This window comes from Amphiura filiformis, chromosome 11 (assembly GCF_039555335.1).
Source record: "Amphiura filiformis chromosome 11, Afil_fr2py, whole genome shotgun sequence".
NCBI classification, from domain to species: Eukaryota; Metazoa; Echinodermata; class Ophiuroidea; order Amphilepidida; family Amphiuridae; genus Amphiura; species Amphiura filiformis.
The window spans coordinates 51,190,965-51,211,651 of record NC_092638.1 but is presented as its reverse complement, the minus strand read 5'-3'; the positions used below and the strand labels follow the sequence as shown (position 1 = coordinate 51,211,651).

General features: G+C 36.1%; 1 protein-coding gene and 2 non-coding genes across 3 annotated transcripts; all 3 read right to left on the bottom strand.

Annotated features, from left to right (window-relative positions):
• Positions 1 to 77: 77 nt before the first annotated feature.
• Positions 78 to 151, bottom strand: Trnat-ggu (transfer RNA threonine (anticodon GGU)). The gene has a single exon. It is a non-coding gene; the product is annotated as a tRNA-Thr (tRNA).
• An 11,451-nt stretch (positions 152 to 11,602) lies between these two features.
• On the bottom strand, positions 11,603 to 19,245 carry LOC140164039 (methyltransferase-like protein 27). The gene is made up of 6 exons (XM_072187308.1): positions 18,968 to 19,245; positions 17,928 to 18,321; positions 14,605 to 14,730; positions 14,141 to 14,279; positions 13,325 to 13,417; positions 11,603 to 12,616 (listed from the first exon to the last, which is right to left on the bottom strand). Exons 2-6 carry the CDS (start codon positions 18,051 to 18,053, stop codon positions 12,405 to 12,407), a joined length of 696 nt encoding a protein of 231 aa, XP_072043409.1. The 5' UTR covers positions 18,054 to 18,321; positions 18,968 to 19,245; the 3' UTR covers positions 11,603 to 12,404.
• On the bottom strand, positions 15,611 to 15,682 carry Trnas-gcu (transfer RNA serine (anticodon GCU)). Its single transcript has one exon. It is a non-coding gene; the product is annotated as a tRNA-Ser (tRNA).
• Positions 19,246 to 20,687: the final 1,442 nt, after the last annotated feature.

Below are 20,687 nucleotides of genomic sequence, written 5' to 3'. Positions count from 1 at the left end.
TTATATTTATTTTGTTTGAGCAAGGTTTTTAAGTCAAGTCAACACATACATAAATGACAGCCAGTGAAAAAATTTCACTGACTATCCAGGATTTGAACCTGGGACCTTCGGATCACCGGACCGATGCTCTACCAACTGAGCTAATAAGTCAGATGGAGAAGAGCAGTGATGTTATTATCTATAGGCCTTCAGTTCAATACCCGTCCCAGGTTCAAATCCTGGATAGTCAGTGAAATTTTTTCACTGGCTGTCATTTATGTATGTGTTGACTTGACTTAAAAACCTTGCTCATGTTTAATTTACCACATAGATTAAACTTTATTTCTCCGTCTATTTATTTTGTTTGTTTTTATCCATGAACTGCAATGCCGGACTGGCATCTTTTATAACATTTGTTCATGCAGCATGCTCCTCTGCTTTAATCAATTATTGTGTGTTTTTGATGTATTTTGCTTGTGTAATTTGCTATGTTTTTGTAAAACAATATTGCATGTCGATTGCTAATGTTCTTCAAAATTGAGCTGGTCTCGCTAATATGTATTTTATGTAATTGTTATGTATATCATGCTGCCTATGAGGCTTTCATAATACATGTACATGTTAGGCCCTCCAGCCACATAGCTGGAGTTCCATATTGAGCTGTTTTAAAATTGCCTAATTTCCTGCTCTTTTAAATAATGAGCTGGTCTCACTAAGTATTTTAACTTTTTATCGTATTTCTTGCTAAATTGTTGGGTTTTTTTTTTTTTTTTTTTCTTGCCATATGTAATGCTATTTTTGTTGATTTTATGATGTATTGTATTGTAAAGCGCTTTGTATATGAAAAGGCGCTTAATAAATGTTGCTTATTATTATTATTATTATTATTATTATTATTATTATTATTATTATTATTATTATTATTATTATTATTATATTTATAAAATATTTTAACTTTTTAAAATGTTCTAGCAGCCCTAAATAAAACCGTGACACTCGAAAGCCATATCTCTGGAATGGAACGTCCGATTAAGATTATTTAAAGTACTCTTTAAAAGTAAATTTTATTGGACTGATTGCCGTAATGGAAAAACAAACAAACCAATTACTGCAGTCAGCTAATCATTCAAATCAGTCAGCGAGTCATTGCATCCAATAAAGTGACGTCACCCACGTCCGCATCATTGGGCTAATAAACTAGTGGCGTATTAGGGTTGGTAGCGCCCGGGGCAAGAAACAAAAATTGGCGCCCCTACCCCCCTCCACCGAGAATATCTTAGACGCGGGGTGTATTTTAATAATAAGACATTATGAAATTGCAATCATGCTCATGCATGCCAAAAGGTAGGTTCAATATTTTTATGTGAATCCGATTTGGCGCCCCCTAGTGGTAGCGCCCCGGGCATGTTCCCCCTAGTTACGCCACTGTAATAAACAAACTTGTAGGCCTAGAATATAGGACGTAGGCCTACCGATAGCGAAAAACCCTGTCTTTCCTTCGATTTGGAGAGAAATTGAACAGTGTACTTCGGTTATATTTATAAATGTGCTTTTATAAATACGCACGTGACCACCTCCGCGTTGCCATAACAACTTATAGACAAGAAGTCTCGAAGTGACCTTATACATAGCGAGTGGTCTTTCTATACATTTGAATGCAAAGGCAGAACAATATGAGACTGCTGTGCAGCAAAATTATCTATATTGTTAAACTTTGTGAATATATTGTAAACGTTTCCGTCATTGAATATTTTTTCCGTCGTCAAATACTTTCAAAATGTTGTTTTTGATAACATTATTACAAAATCGGAATTGCAATGTGTGTAATAATTTTGCTATTCAATTAATACTTAAATTTGATGATATTTATCTACAGAGTTCCTATCCTTTTCTGTATAGTGGTCAATGCATGAGGATTTGGTCACGCTTGTTGGTCTTGGTATGTCGTGCCCATGGGTCACGTGCTTATTTTATTAAAGCGCATTTATTAATATAACCGAAGTACACTGTTGAAGTGGGATAGCGATTGACAGAAAGTTGAGAAATAATGTAGGTAGGTAGGTAATATCCACAATAACGTTCCACATTTTTTCCCTTTGAAAATGGCCAAAGCGTTCCTAATGTTCTAATGTATTATTATGTCTAACCGTCCTCTAATTTGCACAATTGCATAATTAATGAGCTAATTTCCATAAAAATGCTAATTGTGCAAATTAGATCGTGACTAGACTATATAACACCTTAGAACATAATTATTAGAAACATTTTGACCAAGTTTCAAGGCAAAAGTATACCAAATAAAAGTACCCTGAACATTTATGTATGGATTTTTAGCAAAATATTGGCAAAAATTACATAATTAATGAGCCTTTTTAGTCATTTTCGCTCATTAACTTAATTGATTATTGATAAAATTAATAAGATAGAAAGAAAATGTAAATTGACATATTTTAAAAACCAATTTGCTTCAAACAAAAGGCATATTTATCGGTGTACTTTCATACTTTGCTCTACTCAATCTGTTTAAAACATGCTAAACAGCCATTTCCAAAATACCGCAAATACCACCTTTTAAAGGCTAAATTTAGAATTAATATAAAGGTTTGTTTTCTGTTCGGTTTTAGTCAAATACCATTGAATACTTCCCGATGCTTCATACGAAACAAGGCGAGAGTGTGTTTGATGGATCACAAAAATATATTTGTTTTATTGTTTAAAATAACGTCAGTCACTATTTTACAAAAACGGCCCTCTGTACGCAAAAGCTTGGTGTAACGCAAAAGGCATCAAATCCCATAACTTTTCGACCTTACACCATTCAGCGGACATTGAACAGTGTACTTCGCTTATATTTATAAATGCGCTTTTATAAATACGCACGTGACCACCACCGCGGTGCCATAACAGCTTATGGACAGTAAGTCTCGAAGTGACCTTCTACATAGCGAGTGGTCTTCCTATACATTTGAATGCAAAGGCGGAACAACATGAGACTGCTGTGCAGCAAAATATTATACTTAGTTCAACTTTGTGATTATATTGTAAATGTTTCCGCCGTTGAATATTTTTTTCCGTCGTCAAATACTTTCAAAATGTTGTTTTTGATAACATATTACCAATTCGGAATTGCAAAATGTGTAATAATTTTGCAATTCAATTAATACTTAAATTTGATGATATTTATCTACAAAGTTCCTATCCCTTTCTGTATAGTGGTCAATGCATGAGGATTTGGTCACGCTTGCTTGTCTTGGTATATCGTGCCCATGGGTCCCGTGCGTATTTATAAAAAAAATAAACCGAAGTACACTGTTGAATATCACAATTCGATACTGTTTGAAACCATTTTTGACATCGGAAGAATAGTCTTTACAAAATTCCATGCCCGGTTGTCGAACCCCCAATCAATTAGTCACCTTTATATACGTCTTATTTTTCAGGGCAGACATTTTTTTTTCCAAAAAATATGTCTCATATAAACGTTCTCCATTTTGTAGCAAACAAGTTCATCTTGACTTGAGCGTCATGATGCTCCAAGAGATCCATTTAATTGAGTATATTGCTGCAAAAATCAATTGTCAATGTTCGAACTCCTTCTTTTATTTTAAAGTTCTTTAATGCGCATCTATATTTATAGTGGCAATATCGGTTTTAGACGCATTTGGTACATTTTGTCATGGGGAGAAGGGCATAGAGTAATCGGCAGCTTCCTGAATATCTTGCGACAATTCGCTACGTTTGGGCGTTGCTGTGACTGGAAGAAACCTGCTGCTGTTCATGGCTTTATTATAGTAACCCCATTCATTCTCCAAAAGACTCCCTTGTAGAACAATACGAGAACTAATCCATGTTTTCATGATGTCGCGATCCTCCGGCCATTCTAATAGACTCTCACTATACGGTATTCCAACAGCCTGACAGAATTGACTCAATATTGAAGATGGATTACCCTGAAGGTCATCAGCGTCTATGATGACAGGGTTAGGAATAGGATCAAGATGTTCCTGTACATACTTGAGAAGTTTAAACTGCATCTCGTAGCCATTCGGTATACCTCTTTCTTTCTGTAGATCATTCCAATTCGTTGTATCGTTATCCATATTGTGCATTTTGGTGACTACATGCTTCCATGAGGGCAACACTTTATACGGATGTCGAATCAGAAAAGCGTGTCGAAATCCAATTGGAATGGTGTCATACCTTTCATCCAAGTAAAGGGCATGATCTCTGACCAATAACACTTTCTTGCCAGGGTAATCAGCCTCCAGTTGTTGTCTTATCCATCCATAGGTACACTTGCTATCATCAAAGGCGTGTTCAAATGTCACTTGATGGTTTGAAGAAGCACGGTCTTTGAACTTGACAAAATCCGGATTTGGCGTCCTCCCTTCAGCAGGACCATAGAGATATGCGCTTACGCAAGGCTCGTTCATTATTTGAATTCCATCAACGTAACTCAGACACTTGGTAAGGGCAGTTCCTAGCGTACGAGGCACACACCAAATGAAACACTCTGGTCAGACCTGCGGCTGGTCTTAGATCAGAAGATGACTCCATGGTCACAGACAATATCTTCAAGACTTCTTCACTACCGTTTGATTTAGCCAGGGAAGTGCACCCCTGATTTAGCCTATATCTTATTAGATAAAGCAGTACAGCTTTCCGTTATGTTCAAACTCAAGTTATATATATGAGTATTTTATGCCGATTCGTACATTTGCATATTGACCTTTTTCCCCTCAATGCACTATTCCAGTGGGTATGACGTCACCGGAACCATAGCCAGGTTACAGCGGGTCATTTAAAGCTCATTAATTTTCATTTATATGGTATATGGTATGACGACACCGGTACCGGATTAAGTGACTAAGATAGTAAGTGAGATTTCTTTCACTCAACCTTATTATTTTGACTTAAAATGAAAATTTTTCCTGACAGCCAGTGACGTAGCCAGCACTGTTTCAGAGGGGGGGGGGGCAAAGGGGGACAAGACAACTTGTAAGAGGGTCAAAGTTTGACGAAACTGGCCAAAAATGGGCAAACAATACAAAAGGCCTAAAATCATAAATATCAGGCCAGCCGGCAAGGGGAAGACTTCTCACAGAGGGCAGCTTCCCCCTTCCCCATTTGTCCCCTGGCTACACCACTGCTGACAGTTGTTGATTATAATATTTGGCAAATAATAACCAAATTAAAATTTGGCCGAAATCGTTTATCATTAAGGCTTTAAATGGAACAATAAAAGTATCTTTATAACTCTAAGGAACATTTTGTTTCTTTACTAAAGAGGCTGAATAATCTGGAATGGTTGTCTAAATGTTTTTTTTCATTATCAGGAACACTTTGAGGGTTCAAGTATAAAGGTTCTCTCTCCCAGGAGGACACGTTAAAACCCTTTTGGCACCTTTCTTTCCAAGAATGTGACGTGAAACTTACCGGCAGATACTTGGGTGTTTTCATCCGGTCGTATCATGTCGCATATATAATCACTGTAGATACCCTTTGATTGAGCTTGCTTTAGCATTCCTATGGCAGGATCCATTGCATCGATATTTGTGTAGCCAAGACGTTTAAGCTAAAATTATTATTAAGAATATATATATAGAGAGAGTACGTGCGTGAGTAAAAAGGGGCAATATTGACACAATATAATACTTCAACTCTTGTTTTATATGTTATAATGTCCTAATCAACACACTGGATAATTTTGTAATCGTGGTAGCTGCTATTTAAAAGCATAGAATTTTCTACACATGAAGTACAAGGCCCAAAGTTCATTTTAAGATTTTCATTTGACCCCTGGTGACCGCTAGAGGTCACTAAAGGTCATACAGGGATAAACAATTGATCTTTTCGGTAAATCCCATAGCCCTTGCGCGTAAACAGCTGTAAACCTGAGATGTCGTCATTTGACGTAACGCCGATCTGCGCCGATCGTTTATCGAGCATCGTTACTGCGCATTGCAAGTAGCTGTGACGTCAAATAACGACATCTCAGGTATACTCGCAAAGGCTAATGGGATTTACAGAAATGGCAAATTGGAAATGCCCCAATCTGGTTAAGAGATATACCAAATTATTCTATGAACTCTCGTTTTTAGATAAAATCTCACGTTTTTGGTTGAACAGGGCTAACAATAATTACAACTTGATCCGATTTTGGAAAATGGTGGCAAACTGTTCATTTAGCTTAAAGGTGTCAGAAAAAGAATAGTTTTGCCTATCTACCGTACGTGTTAACCTATTGAGATAGAGGGTAAAAAGGGTCAAAGTATATTGGCTGCACTTGGGCCACAGTTGATCTTTGACTTCTATTGCACATAACAACCAAAATCGTCAGATTTTATACCTGAAAATTAGATTTTTTTTTTATAGAATAACCCTAGAATAACGATAGGTCATAGCACAAACTGTTTTTTGAAATCCTTACCTGTAAAAAGACGAATAATTTGGCATATCTTTCAACAAAATGGGAGCATTAAATCTAAAGTTACATCTAATTTTGTTTGTGTGTGGGTGAAAACAGGGGGGGTGCGTCTGGGGGCGCAAGCGTGTATGTTGTGTAGGCGGGGTGGGATGTGTGAGGTATGGGGACTTGGTTACGTAGATATTTGGTGGGTGTAGATGTTAAATCAACCTTTTGGCCGAGGATTCCTGTTCCCGCTGCTGCATCTAATATACGAACGTCCTTCTTTGGTTGATGTTTCTCAATCACTTTTGAATATTCAAGTGCGCCAATTTCCTTGCCAGTAGCATCGATATACTTCAGAAGAAAGTATAAAATAATATTCAATAAATAACAATAAATACAGTGACGTACATAAGAGGCTAGACTACCTCGCAGCCTGATCTTTTTTTTCTTCTTTGCTTTTTACCTCTCAATCCCAATCAGATATGTCCTCTTTTAAGTTGGGCCCAAGCAGATGAGGCAATACAAAAAAAATCGCTATTTAATACCAGCGCATATGTCGCCAATGCGAGCCACTCATTCGAACGTGGGTCGTGTCGGCTCTTTTGATATGTCACGACTATCCGCACGCCATATACGTACTGTGTTATGCACATCATGTACGCGTACGACTAAAATTTCCATCGTAATAATAAAACAACGATTCCTGCGGTTTATTCAAAATCTCGAATTTCAAAATCTCAAAATCTCGAAAACTATAGCACCTAAAGTCTTGATTTTTCAGGATATGTTAGTTTACTAAGTACAATCGTGTAAAAAACGGAATTTTGAAAAATATTGAGGGTGTCCTCATCAGCAAAATTAATGATATGGCTAAAACATTCTTCTGTACGTTACTTCTTATAAAAAAACAGACCGGATAAAAAAGTATTTTTGTGATTCTAGCATCCTCTTTCATCATTATATTTCAGTTGTTAACTTGTTATCCATGAAAAAACATTTTTCTGTTTTCTGTTGATTCAGATTTTGCGTTCTTTCATATAGGTCATGTGGCGTAATTTCGTTCTGGTGTCAGAACATAAAACAAATTTGACGATATTTTGGCTGTCACCGTATAGTAGTGACAAAGGGTGGATGTAGAGGGGTTTTCCCCTAAGTCTTCCCCCGCGAAGCGCAAAACTAAAAAGCTCACAATAGGCCAATCCAGGAGGCCAGTATCTCAAAACATTCTTTTGTTTTAATTTCTCAATATAAGTGGATTTGTACATACAACGCTTACATTCAGTGACATACTGGGTCAAGTATCCACAGGGAGCAAAATTACAATTTGTTCTCACTCTCGGTCATCCTTTCCGAAAAACACCAATTGTGACAAAAGGGCGTGAAGCGCACAAAAATGTGCAATTACTTTACACTAATTGACTATTTGCCTCAGTTACCTATAGTCATGTTATTATTTTGTAAATTAAATCTAATACTGGAACTAAAATTTTTGCAACTCACTTTGCTACGTTGCGTCCGAAAGCATCGGACTTCGTCAGGCATCTGATTGAAGATGTTGTGATGACGTCAGATGTTGTGACGTCAAGACGGCGAGGAAGACGTCAGACGGCAGTGCAATCTAGTTTATGGCATTACCTGTGCTGCCCCGGACTGTGGTGACTCCTATGTAGGCGAGACAAAACAATCTCTACGAGCGCGATTAAACCAACACAGGCGGTTTACAACCACTGCAACAAGAAAACTGAACATTTCTTCAACCCTGAGGAAGTGGTTATTCTAGATAAGGAGGAGACGTGGTTTGAGCGAGGAGTCAGAGAATCCATATGGGAGAGAGTGGAGGAGCCCGCCATTAACAGAAAAGGGGGACTCCGCTTCCAGTTGTCACGTGCATGGGACCCGGCGTTACGAGACATTCCTCGCCGTCTGACGTCACAACATCTGACGTCATCACAACATCTTCAATCAGATGCCTGACGAAGTCCGATGCTTTCGGACGCAACGTAGCAAAGTGAGTGGCAAAATTTTTAGTTCCAGTATTAGATTTAATTTACAAAATAATGTTTTGAACTACTGGATGAATAATCTACACCAAGATATAGTCATGTTACTTGCGTCATTGTACGGCATTGCATATAATTTTTATGTTTTGCAAAACTCTTTTAGCTCCTCCACTGAGAAGTTGAAAACTGTTTTGGTCCCGTTCACGAGGTTAAAAATTTAAATTCATCCCAACACGTAGGCTAAACAAACAAACTTATGTCTCAAAGTCATGGCAGTTTCACGAACGAATGCGGTGCTTTTCTTTTCTTTATGTTTTTTAGATTTTTAAAAACTTAATTTTGAATCAAGATGTAATGTACACAGCATAAAATTGTGGTTAATTTACCACATTTGGAAGTACAAATATCAATCAATATTGTTTATCTAAATAATGCGAGTATTGAATTCAATAAATTTCCTTCAAAATATATCTCAGAATTTCATGGCTTTACGGCAAAATTTGAAATCATGAAAATTGCGACCTGCGATGTATCGATGCCACCTGAACCCGATTTCTCAAACAACAAGAACAAACTCAGCTCATCACTTACCTTATCGTAAGTTTCTGCAGTTTTGTTGTAGTACTCTATAACTGGTTTGGTATCGTCGTCAGAACATGATATAGCTATGTCATAACTTTCCTTTCGTGAAAATTGAATTCCGTCTTGAACAGCCATGACTTTGCTAAGATCCTTGTTTTCCCAGAGTCAGTTTGTTTTACAATTTGCTTGGATTTACATCCAATCCAATTCGATATTGATAATAAAAATAGACTTTTGTACATACATGCAGCGCTTTAATAAACTTACTTGCGCAGTGGAGTTGCCTGCTTTGTGAAGCAGAATCATCAGTTCAAATGTGAAGTACAGCGGAAAATTATCATAATGTCTGATTAATTAACAAAACAGAGGCCAATATTCGTCCACCTGGATGGAAATTATAATCAATTGTTCACAATGGCACTTGCGCCATGTGACTATATAAATTGTATTTTACACGTTTTCTTGTTCATCATAAGTATTAAACCTTTTCACTCTTTTTTTAAATACATACAAATAAGATCAAAAACTTTATTATGTGTTTCATGTGTATGATCCATGTGTATGATCCATGAACCTTCTTTCGGTCTTCTTTCCAAACTTTTTTAAATCCAAAATCCGTATGGCCCTGCGAATAAAATACTTCTGTGCGTTTTCTTTTCTTTTTGCCTTTTCTTGTGTAGTAATTCTGCTGTTGACCATAAATGGACCATGAATACACTATGGACCACATTAGCCTTATCCAATAGCATAATCCAATAACCTCAATTACATAATCATAGTGCACAATTTGACCTCAAGTTGCAGAGTATGAGTTTTTGTACCTACATTTTCAAAGGTCATTCAATGTATGTACAAATGTATTGTGGTTTAAGAACTGTGACCCTGATAGATGAGCATGCTGTGGATCCTAGCGATAGTGTCCGGGAATTGTATATCTGAACAGTATTGTTTTCTTACAGTAAATTAATTTCGGTCATTTCAGCCGTTTGGTCAGTAATATCTTACCATGCGTAAGTTATTTAATAATAGAATAGTTTGCTTTATAGACAAAACCCTGGTGTGATCCTTTTGTTTGGTAGTGTTTGGCCCGATGTTTGGGCTGAAGGTCAACGTTTTTAGAGACTATAATCTCTGATATATTATGTCCGAGTTAGTGTAAAGCTCCCGGTAAAGCTGTAAACATTTTGTTATCAACTAGTGATCCTTTTTCCTGGCATTTTAATGTGTTCAAATTCACTGAACATTTCCCCCTTTTTAAAGCTTTTTAAATAGTTATTAAAACTTATTTTACAGTCCTCCGGATGAGCAAATCACTGAAGATATCATATGGAACATGAGTTATGGTATTTGTTAGCTATTTGTTAGACTAAATTTAAATATATTATTTAAATTCAATTCAATCTTGTATTATTTTATTGCAAAATATTTCAACAACAACAACAACTTCAATTTGTTTAAGGGCTCTGGCATGAACGTTTCGACAGTATTTTTTGTGGGACATGAGAGTACATCAGACATTTTGAATTGAATTCTGAATATGAGGAATGTCCTTCTGATATCAAATTTTTTTTTTGAAATTCGCGATATAATACAAATTTTATGACAAATTATCCAAATTTGATATTTTTACATTTTTGATATTTAACAGTCCTCGAAGTAAACTTTCTAAATCTGATGATATGTTCTTAAAATGTATGTAGTAGCTGGGATGAAAAGCCGACGATCAATTTGAAATGTTGACCATTTATATTGAAGATATACGTTTTTTTTTTATCCCAAAAGACTAATTTTTTTTTGGTGTTTTGGGGGAAAAAATCCGAAATTTTCAATTCATCGTCGGCTTTTCATCCCAGCTACATACACTTTAAGCACATATCATTAGATTTATAAATTTTACTTCGAGGACTGTTAAATATGAATAATAAAAAAATATCAATTTTTAATAATTTACAATAAAATTTGTATTATGTCACCAATTTCAAATTTCAAAATTATTTGATATCAGAAGGACATTCCTCGTATTCAGAATACAAACTTCCCACACCCGGTTCCGGAGCCACTGAACATTTTAAAAATGTTGTTGTAGTGGTTTTTTAGTTTTATACCCTTTATACATGTTATATAATACAGATTTGACATGAAATATGGAATGATTTTTGGTCTGCATCAACTGCAAGGGCTAAATATCAATTGGGGTGTGTCGGGAGATGGTGTAAAATAATTGTTTAATAGAAAATGTGCTTTTCATAAGTCTACATTATGGTGCTCATAATGTAGCGAATTTGCCTAAAATGACGGATTTAGGAAGGCTGGAATTGAGCTTTGTGGGGGACACAATTTTGGACATTATGCAACATTGTTCTGTTATTATCAAATTTATAGGGGTTTGAGGTGATATTTCCTCTAAACTTCGCCAGCAATTGGCATTCATCACAGCTGAAATACACTTGCAATATACCAATTTTATGGGAGGAGCTTTAAAATATGGCGCTTAAAAGTTGTACGTACTTATAATTACTTGAATGGCTCCTCTGGGGTCAAATGTTATAAACTTACGGTGCAAAAACAACTGCGTTGTTTCTTTGTTCAATGAACTCACGCTGTTTTAAGAGCCACATTTCTCCATTTTTACAGCCTATTTCTGGTAAAATGAAGTTTGTCATTAAACATATTCCAACTTTGGCCAACAACTGCCTTATGAAGGTCGTTGGAATGTGAGATTTCTTGTTTGTATCCCCGCTTGTAGTAAATATAAGGGGGGGGGCTGACAAATGAAAGAAAAAAGTGTCCTCTGACAAAACATGAAAGAGAAAATCTGGAAGGCAAATGAAAAAGAAAAGGTGAAGACTGAAGTAAAATCTGTCTAAGGCTCAGTAAAAATAAAATCATGTTTAGCATCCTGGTGTTTTGAAAAAAGGAAGGGGAGGGAATTTTTTTGCGAAACTGCTCTAAATACCCATATTTAACGCCTTATTTTGTGTATTTGGCGTTGTGAATGATATCCTAAAATGAGCAGGAGGCGCTTTTTATTTTGTTGTTTTGGAAGGTAGCCCCCTCCTGTGATCACAAACTCTTCTGAAATATGTCTTATACATTTGCAAAGCTGTATACAAAATTTCAACTTCTCAAACATCTTTGAGAAGAAGTTATAAATAAAAATTTACAAAATAAAAAGACATGTTAAACATCTCCAAAAAAGGAGGTGAGCGGGGACGCTAAACTTGTTTATTTGTTTATTGGTATTATTTATAACAGCCCACCGATAATACTGAGTCAAAGTGTTGCAAACAGGAAATATTTGTTGTCTTTCTCCCCGAAATTTTATTTTGCCCCTTGACTAAGAAAGCTGGCTACGCCCCTGACCATACACACCCCCGCACGAAAGTTTCAGTCCAAAGGCTGAGCTACATAATAAACCACATCTCCACAATCTAAGCAACTATAAGAATATATACATCTCCTTTTTCTTTTCCGTGTTCCTGGCTTGCATCGTAAAACGTCACAGGTTCTTTGCTCCACTTTGAACAGAGTCCTTCTGCTACAAGAGCCTGTAAATCTGCCTCCACATTGTCTTGCAGAAATTTGGGGTCGATCGTTTGTGTTTTAGTCGTATATTCGGGCATACAGAAAGTGAATAGTCCGCCTGCAAAGAAAAAAACAAAACCAAACAAAATCAAAACAGTATGCCATGCACTATGGACCACAATAGGCTCATCCCAATGGCATAGTCCAATAACATCAATTACATAATCATAGTACAAAATTTGACCTCAAGTTGCAGAGTGTGAGTTTTTGTACCTACATCTTTTAAGGTCATTCAATGAATGTACAAATGTATGGGGAGGGGGGTTAAGAACTGTGCCCCTGATAGATGATCATGTTATGGATCCTAGTGATGGATGACAAGGGGTGTGCAGTAATTATCTGTAACAATTATCTTTGTTAGAGCAAAAAAGGAGGCAAGCAATTTAACATAAAAAGGGGTGGGAAGCAATTTTGCCAGGTCAGAAAGAGGGAAACTTGTCCCCTTTCTCGCCCTTCAAAAATATCCTCACCCCCTCCCCTTGCACATGCACATTTTAGGGAACCCAATGTGCAAACTTTAAAGCTCACATTTAACATGTAGATCATTTAAAGTTTGCACATTGGGTTCCCTAAAATTAGCATGTGCAAGGGGAGGGGGTGAGGATATTTTTGCAGGGCGAGAAGGAGACAAGCATTTTTTGGCAAGCTTGTTTGAATTGTGCCCACCCGGGGCCAGATAATACGATTGGTCTTATGAATTTATTTGATGAAAACAAAATTGAAAAAACAACAACAAAACAAATTGAACATTTTATGGTTTTCTTACCCTTTTTGGTGATTCTTATAAGTTCTGGAAATGAATCGGGTGTAATGCATGCAAAGGTGACACCGCCCAGCACACATACCACGTCGTATGTATCTGAAAAAAAAAATTGTATCTAATATATCACATTCACATTGTTATATTAAACGTAAAAATCTCCATTTGATTACAATAAGCATTACATTCTAAGCAAAACTTTTTTTAATCAAATCATCCAACGCCCGGGTACATCCCCTTAAAGGCCCATTCATCAATATTCAGATTTTAGTACCTTTATCGTTGATTATCGTTGATGTGATTAACATAGCCTGCTATAGTGGTTCAACAGAAAGCCATGTGACTTTTTTGAGTTGGAAAGAGTGAAATAATGATTTTAAATCAGGAAAGAAGTTGAGAAAATATTAAAAAGTTGTATTTTATCAGTTTCAAGTAAAAGAATACATCTTAGTGTTCAACTATTTATAAATATTAAGGAATCTCAAATTCGGGTGTGGTCGAATGTGTCTTCCCTAATTCTACCTTTAAGTGGCTAAGATACCGTAGTAAGTGAGTTTTCTATCATTTTACCTGACCAGAAAACGTACAGCTGTTGGCAAATAATAACTAAATTAAAATTTGACCGAAATCGTATATTAAGGAACCATAAAAGTATCTTTGTTCACTCGGAGGCTGCTGAATCTGCAATGGTTCTCTAAAGGGCCTTAAGGGTTCGTGCATTTTCAGGAATCATTTGTGAGGTCAAGTGTGAGAATTCTCCCAGGAGGACACTTTAGAACCGTTTTGGTACCTTTCTGTCTAAGAATGTGCCGTGCAACTTACCGTCAGGTACCTGGGTTTTTTCATCCGGTCGTATCATGTCGCATATATAATCACAATAGATACCTTTTGTTTGAGCTTGCTTCAGCATACCTATGGCAGGTTCCATTGCATCAATATTTGTATAGCCAAGACGTTTAAGCTAAAATGATTAAAAAAATATAGAAAGAGGGTCCGTGAGTAAAAAATGGCAAGACACAATACTAGCTGCAACTCTTAAATTTGCAGATAATGTTCTTATCAGCACACTGGGTATTTACAAGTGTTTGTGAACGGTCCCTTACAGCTGATTTTGTTTTTGTGTGGGGGAGTAGGCTGGTGGTTGTGTGTGTGTGTTGTGTGGGTGGTGGGCGGGGGATGTGTGAGCGCAAGCATGTATGTTGTGTGGGTGGGTGGGATGTGTGAGGTATGGGTACTTGGGGTACGTGGATGTTGGTGTGCGCATGGTACGTAAATGTTAAACCAACCTTTTGGCCGAGGATTCCTGTTCCCGCTGCTGCATCTAATATACGCACGTCCTTGTTTGGTTGATGTTTCTCAATCACTTTTGAATATTCAAGTGCGCCAATGTCTTTGCCAGTAACATCTAAATACTACAGAAGAAAAGTATAACATTATATTAAATTAATAACAATAAATGCAGTGACGTACATATTAGGCGGGCCACATAGAGTGCCCGGCGGCTCATGATAGACTAGTTCTATCATAGCTTTCAATTTTGGAAAATTCGCGATGCGTTCAGGAAGTTTGTGTACTGAAAATCGTGTGGGTAACAGCTATTAAAGCCATAATACCGCATTGCGTTTGGGTTTTGGAAAGAACCTTCTGTTAAATCATGCATGACTCAATTACAAATCTCTACATCCCTTTCTTCTTGTCTATTGATATTTTGAATAGTGTTTATCTTTCCCTAATAGATAGCGCCCTGATCGATTCTTCCTGCATATCAATATGCTTCATTTACATTACATCGGACACTAATCTCTACAATAACAAACCATAAACAATGATCACCTATATTACAGGTGATATAACAGGTCTATATTACAGGATTAGATTAGTAAACTATGATCTATTTGCAAGTATTATAATATATTGATTGAGCAGGAAAGATGTGATACTATTTTTTGTATAGTAGTCTAGTTGCCGGCGTCAGGTATACATAGAATGTTTTTTAAAAAAAATGATGATGACATGTATGATGCAAAATCATAGGTGTTGTGCGTTTGGCAATTTGGGAGGGGTGGGGGTTCAAAATGATCCCATAGGATTATAAAATCACAATTTCAATTGCTCAAATACCTCTTTCAGATATATCAAATTATTTACATAAATAAACAAAAATACATAAATAAATAAATAAATAAATAAATAAATAAATAAATAAATAAATAAATAAATAAATAAATAAATAAATAAACGAAAAAAATTGAACAAATTGTAGCGTAGCATTAAAATAATAAATATAACCATTGCTGTCAGGAGGACTCGAACCAACGATATTAACATTAGCAGTCTGATGCTCTACCATTGAGCTATGACAGCATGTAGTGATTAGTGTCGAGTTTTTAGCTTATACAGTGTTTGTCTGTGATAATGCCGCCTCGTGAAAGAAAGAAATATAAAATCTCAATTTTTAATTTAAATTTATTTGATAATTTTCTAACCTATATTTTCTTTAGAGCAGGGACAAATATTTCCCCTTTTATCCAATTTGACCGCTAAATAAGAATCTATATACTTCTTTTATTACTAATTTAATTCCGCGATTTGTTCCATTAAGCAATATCAAAGATTAATGTCAAGCATCTCACAACAGATTTTTAGTTGGCTTAGTGGTTTTGCACAGTGCTTTTTAACCGGGAGGTACCGAGATCGATTCCCACCTCTGCCTGCATTTTTTTAAAGACTGGGAAATAATAACCTGACATTCGCCGCTGACATTCGTACTGCAGAAGCGGAGTTATAACTTTTTAAACTTTACTCCTTCCGTAAAAGGGTACATTATTTTGGCACTTTTTCTTTTTTTCCACATTGCTGGTATTAAATATCAAATGGTCATAATTGGCGGTCACTTCAAATCATCCCCAACTGAACGAGGTTCAGGAAAGTCCTCTCATTGTCAATTGTTGGTTAGCCCACCACTTGAACAGGATTTAGCCAAAGCAAACAAAGACTTAAGCTTTTTACTAATGCTATACATAAGTATAAGCTTATTATCCTCTTCAACAATAGGATTAAAGATTGGTGCTTGACTGGAATTACGTGCTAGTGTCATTGGTTATTGTTAAAAGGCAATAAGGTGTGTAATTGCAATATTTCCTATGAATAGGAAAGACTTTCTACATCGAACCATGGATGCTAAAGGTTCGCAATACTGTTATTAGCTGTTATTTAGGGGAAGGTATCTTCCAACCCCAATTTCAAATGGTATGTTATAATGCTACACAGGGACGCCCTTGATTTTTCGCGCATTTCTACTTTCATGATTGTAATGCCCAAGGGTGTACTAATAGGGGTGAGCACTGACCCATATTTTTTCAGGAAGCAGTTTTTCTATGGCCAAATTTCATCATGAAAAAGAATCTGTCAAAACAAAATTCACCAGATGAAGTCATAAGGTCGGGTTTTGGTGAAAATTCAAAATGGCCGCCAAAATATGTGTTTTTTTAGGGATTTTACCACTATTAGTATAGTTTTAGGCAAAACGCACCACGTATTATGTCTTCCTATATGTTTTTGAGGCTGCTAATTCCAAATCTACCATTACTATAATGGCCAAATGAATATTTAGGTTAGATATTGGTAAAAATTCAAAATGGCCGCCAAAATCACCATTAAAAAATAATTTGCGGACAGTGCGCTATTTATATTGATATATTGAGTGAAGTTTCTTTTTGGTGTTTTCATTTCGCAGACTATGAATCTCTAATCTTTTAAGCGATATGATTAATAGTGGCAATAATTACCTCAGATTATACATTTTATAATGGTACATGAGGCACCAAGGCATTTTTTTATATTATTGGTAGGCACGACTGTATATGGTGTCAATTGTGTCATTTCAGCTATTACAGCTCACTATAGCAGCGGAAAAGCAAACATGAATCCATAATAACGCTAAAGTCTTGCTGGTTCAGGTCTTTCGCTAATCTAAGAAATGGAAAGAGTGTCTAATTACAGCTTAATCTCTGAGCAAAAGAATCCTCGCTGACTATGACCAATTCAAATCTCTACACAGTGAATAACAAGCGGCACAAAAAATCTGAAGATTGGCTTGATAAAGTCGGGCAATTCAATTGGGATATGAACGAAAATACTTAGGAAATACGTACAAACAGATACCTACCAAAAGAAACTGGAAGTAGAATTTGATGTCAAAATGACTATCGAGGACGAAATCTACACGGACAATTACATAGGGGAATAATTTTTACAAAACCGAATCGGCTGAAAGAGCTAGAGAAAAATTATCATGCAGTTATTGTTAACTACATGTATGCACACAACACAGGGGCCCGGCTTGTGACCAAGCCGGGCCGCCCTGGCTTGGTCACATTTGCAAGAGAGGTGTCACGAAACCGTAATAGGTACAAATTTAGTACTTTCTGTCAATCAAGTATGCTTTATTCTCTACATGTCAATCTTTAAATCATTAGCATAGTCCTTATAATAAGGGTGGACCGTGAAAATTGCGATCTGCGATGTATTGACACGACGGACCAAGATTTTAGGGAAAGCAACCTCTCACCAAGCCCACCAAATTGCTTCGTTAAACAAACTCACTAACCTTGTCGTACGTTTCGGCAGTTTTGTTGTAGTACTCTATGAGTGGTTTGGTATCATCATCAGAACATGACATGGCTATGTCATGAGCTTCTTTTCGTGAATGTTGAATTTTGCCTGGATCAGCCATGACTTTGCTAGTCTTTGTTTCTCAGAGTCCTTGTTCTCTTAGTCCTTGATTTACATCCAATCCAATTCGATATTGAGAATAAAAAGTAGGCTTATGTGCATACACGAAGCGCTATGTAAACTTACTTGTTGTCGCGGACGCGATTTTTGTCAGAAATGGCGCGGACAAAATAAAACAAAAGGAAAGGGATCTTTGAAACAATAATGGCGCGGAAATAACACACACCAGGGAGGCAGCGTTGAGAGTCCTCTAGCTAGTAGTTTTATTGCTGATGTGCAGAATCCAGGGTGTTATGAAACAACAAAACAAAAAGTAAAACAATAAGTAAACAATGAAACAAAATACAAATAAATGTGTGAAACATGAATGGAAGCACCATGATACCTATATCAATATCATCTCTAAAATAATAACACGGTGCAATAATTTAAGAACGTCCAAACCAAAATCAAATTATGATGAATTTTAATTCATCATAATTTGAAAGTGTGGCAGTATACGAAATCAAAAGTAAATTAACACCAAAATAATGAACAACAAAGTATGTGCAAGTGTGTAATAATATAATACAAATGGTACTACAAACAAAACAAATGTGACGGATCCATTATAAATGGTGCTTACGATGCCGTCCTTATTAAAGTTATTTGCCTACCGTAGTCGCGACACGCATGTATCGAGCGTGTAACCGATTATATTATGTTAATGCAAAATAATAATAATGAAATAATATATAACAACAAAATAATAATAAAATAATAAAAAGCAATTTATATAGCGCATTATGCAAAAGCCTCGATGCGCTTTACAGAAGAAAGACAATAATAGCAATAATAACCATTAAATTACTACATACTTTACAAGCTTTGAAATCCAAAAGATGCTTTTCGGGTAGTCCTATTATTTGAACTTACCTGAAATCCTGACATTCCTTTTGGTTTAACAATTTGAATTAAGAATGTACATGTCCCGCAAGATATTAGAAGAAAAAAAAAAAGCCTCCTTATCCTGTATAGCTTTAACACACACAAGTGCATATATTTACGAGCCACATGTTTTTCATTATATCATATTATTTTCATAATGCTTATTGCATGTGTACTATGTTAATTAACCCAGGCAAGCGAATTTGGTAAAACGCTAGGATCCAAACATGTTCATCTATCAGGGCACAGTTCTTTAACCCCAATACATTTGTACATTCATTGAATGCCCTTTGAAAAATTGGGTACAAAAATTCATACCCTGCAACGTGAGGGCAAAGTTGACCCTATTATTGCTTAATTGAGGTAACTGAACTATGCCATTGAGATGAGACCATTGTGGTCCATAGTGAAACACACCGTCGAAACAAAATGGAGTCATTTCCAAATGATCAGTTCAGTAACATTCAACAATCATACAAATTTGACCTAAGTTGGGGAGTATGAGCTTTTCTACCCCGGGTTTTCTATCCATCACATCTTAGTTCAATGAATGTATGAACATATTGGGGTTAAAGGACTGTGGCTTAGAGATGCGCATAATTATTTAATATCTTAGTGCCATTTTTAGAAAACTTGCAAATTGTTATTTATTTAAGTGTTAACAAAATATTTTGCAAAATTGTTCGCCAAAAATATTTGTAAAATTTTGGCAACATTGAAAATATGTCCTTGTTGTGTTTTGTTAATACATAAAACGTTTCATAAGAACCTTTTCATAACCTTTATGTAACCCGGCATTTAAATGATGTTAAAATTTGTGACTTAATTTCAATTTTAACAACATTTTTGTGCTTGCTTGATCGATCTGATCTCTCTTTTTTGTATTTGCAGGTTTTGAAACTTAGCAGACGATGATTTTAACTTAAAGCCATATTATAACATTTTCAAACAAATTAGATTAGCATTTCTTTGCCATAAAATGTTAGCTTTTACTGTCAGATATATCCCCTTTTATTTTTGAGCCGAACAACTACGGTTAAGCAAAGAAAAATGGAATTTACTACCAGCGCACATGTCGCCAATACGTACCACTCCTTCGGTCATGTTGTGTGGTACGACCCTTTGTTGTGTAGATCACCGTCCCGCACGCCGTGTACGTACTGTGTGTTATGAACCTCGTGTATGCGTTCGACTAATAATTCCATCGTAATAATAAAGCGCCGGTTCCGGCGTCGCCGGTTCCGGCGTTTTATTCAAAATCTCGGATTTTGACAAAACTACAACACTTAGAGTCTTGATTTTTGCAGGGTATATTGGTTTAATAAAGTACAATTTAATCGTGTAAAAAAGGAATTTTAAAAATTCAGTGAGGGCGTCTTCCTCAGCAAATGTTATAATATGGCTTTAAGCAAATATTTTTATAACTTACCTGACACTATGGAACACAATGGCCTCATCCCAATGGCATAGTTCAGTAATCTCAATCAAACAACCATAGTACAAAATTTGACCTCAAGTTGCAGAGTATGAGGATTTGTACCCAAATTTTCAAAAGGTCATTCAATGGATGTGCAAATGTATTGGAGTTATGAACTGTGCCCTGATACATGAGCATGTTGTGGATCCCCGTGTGAAATGCTGGCAAGTTGGTTAAAAGCAAAATGGATGTATAGTGTATCACATTCAGGCATTATTAATAATAATATTT

Coding starts and splice junctions, on each gene's coding strand:
- LOC140164039 (XM_072187308.1), bottom strand. CDS start 18,053: ATGGCTGATCCAGGCAAAATTCAACATTCACGAAAAGAAGCTCATGAC. Junction 14,731..17,927: donor CTGCCGAAACGTACGACAAG/GTTAGTGAGTTT, acceptor TTTCTTCTGTAG/TATTTAGATGTTACTGGCAA. Junction 14,280..14,604: donor CAGGAATCCTCGGCCAAAAG/GTTGGTTTAACA, acceptor TAATCATTTTAG/CTTAAACGTCTTGGCTATAC.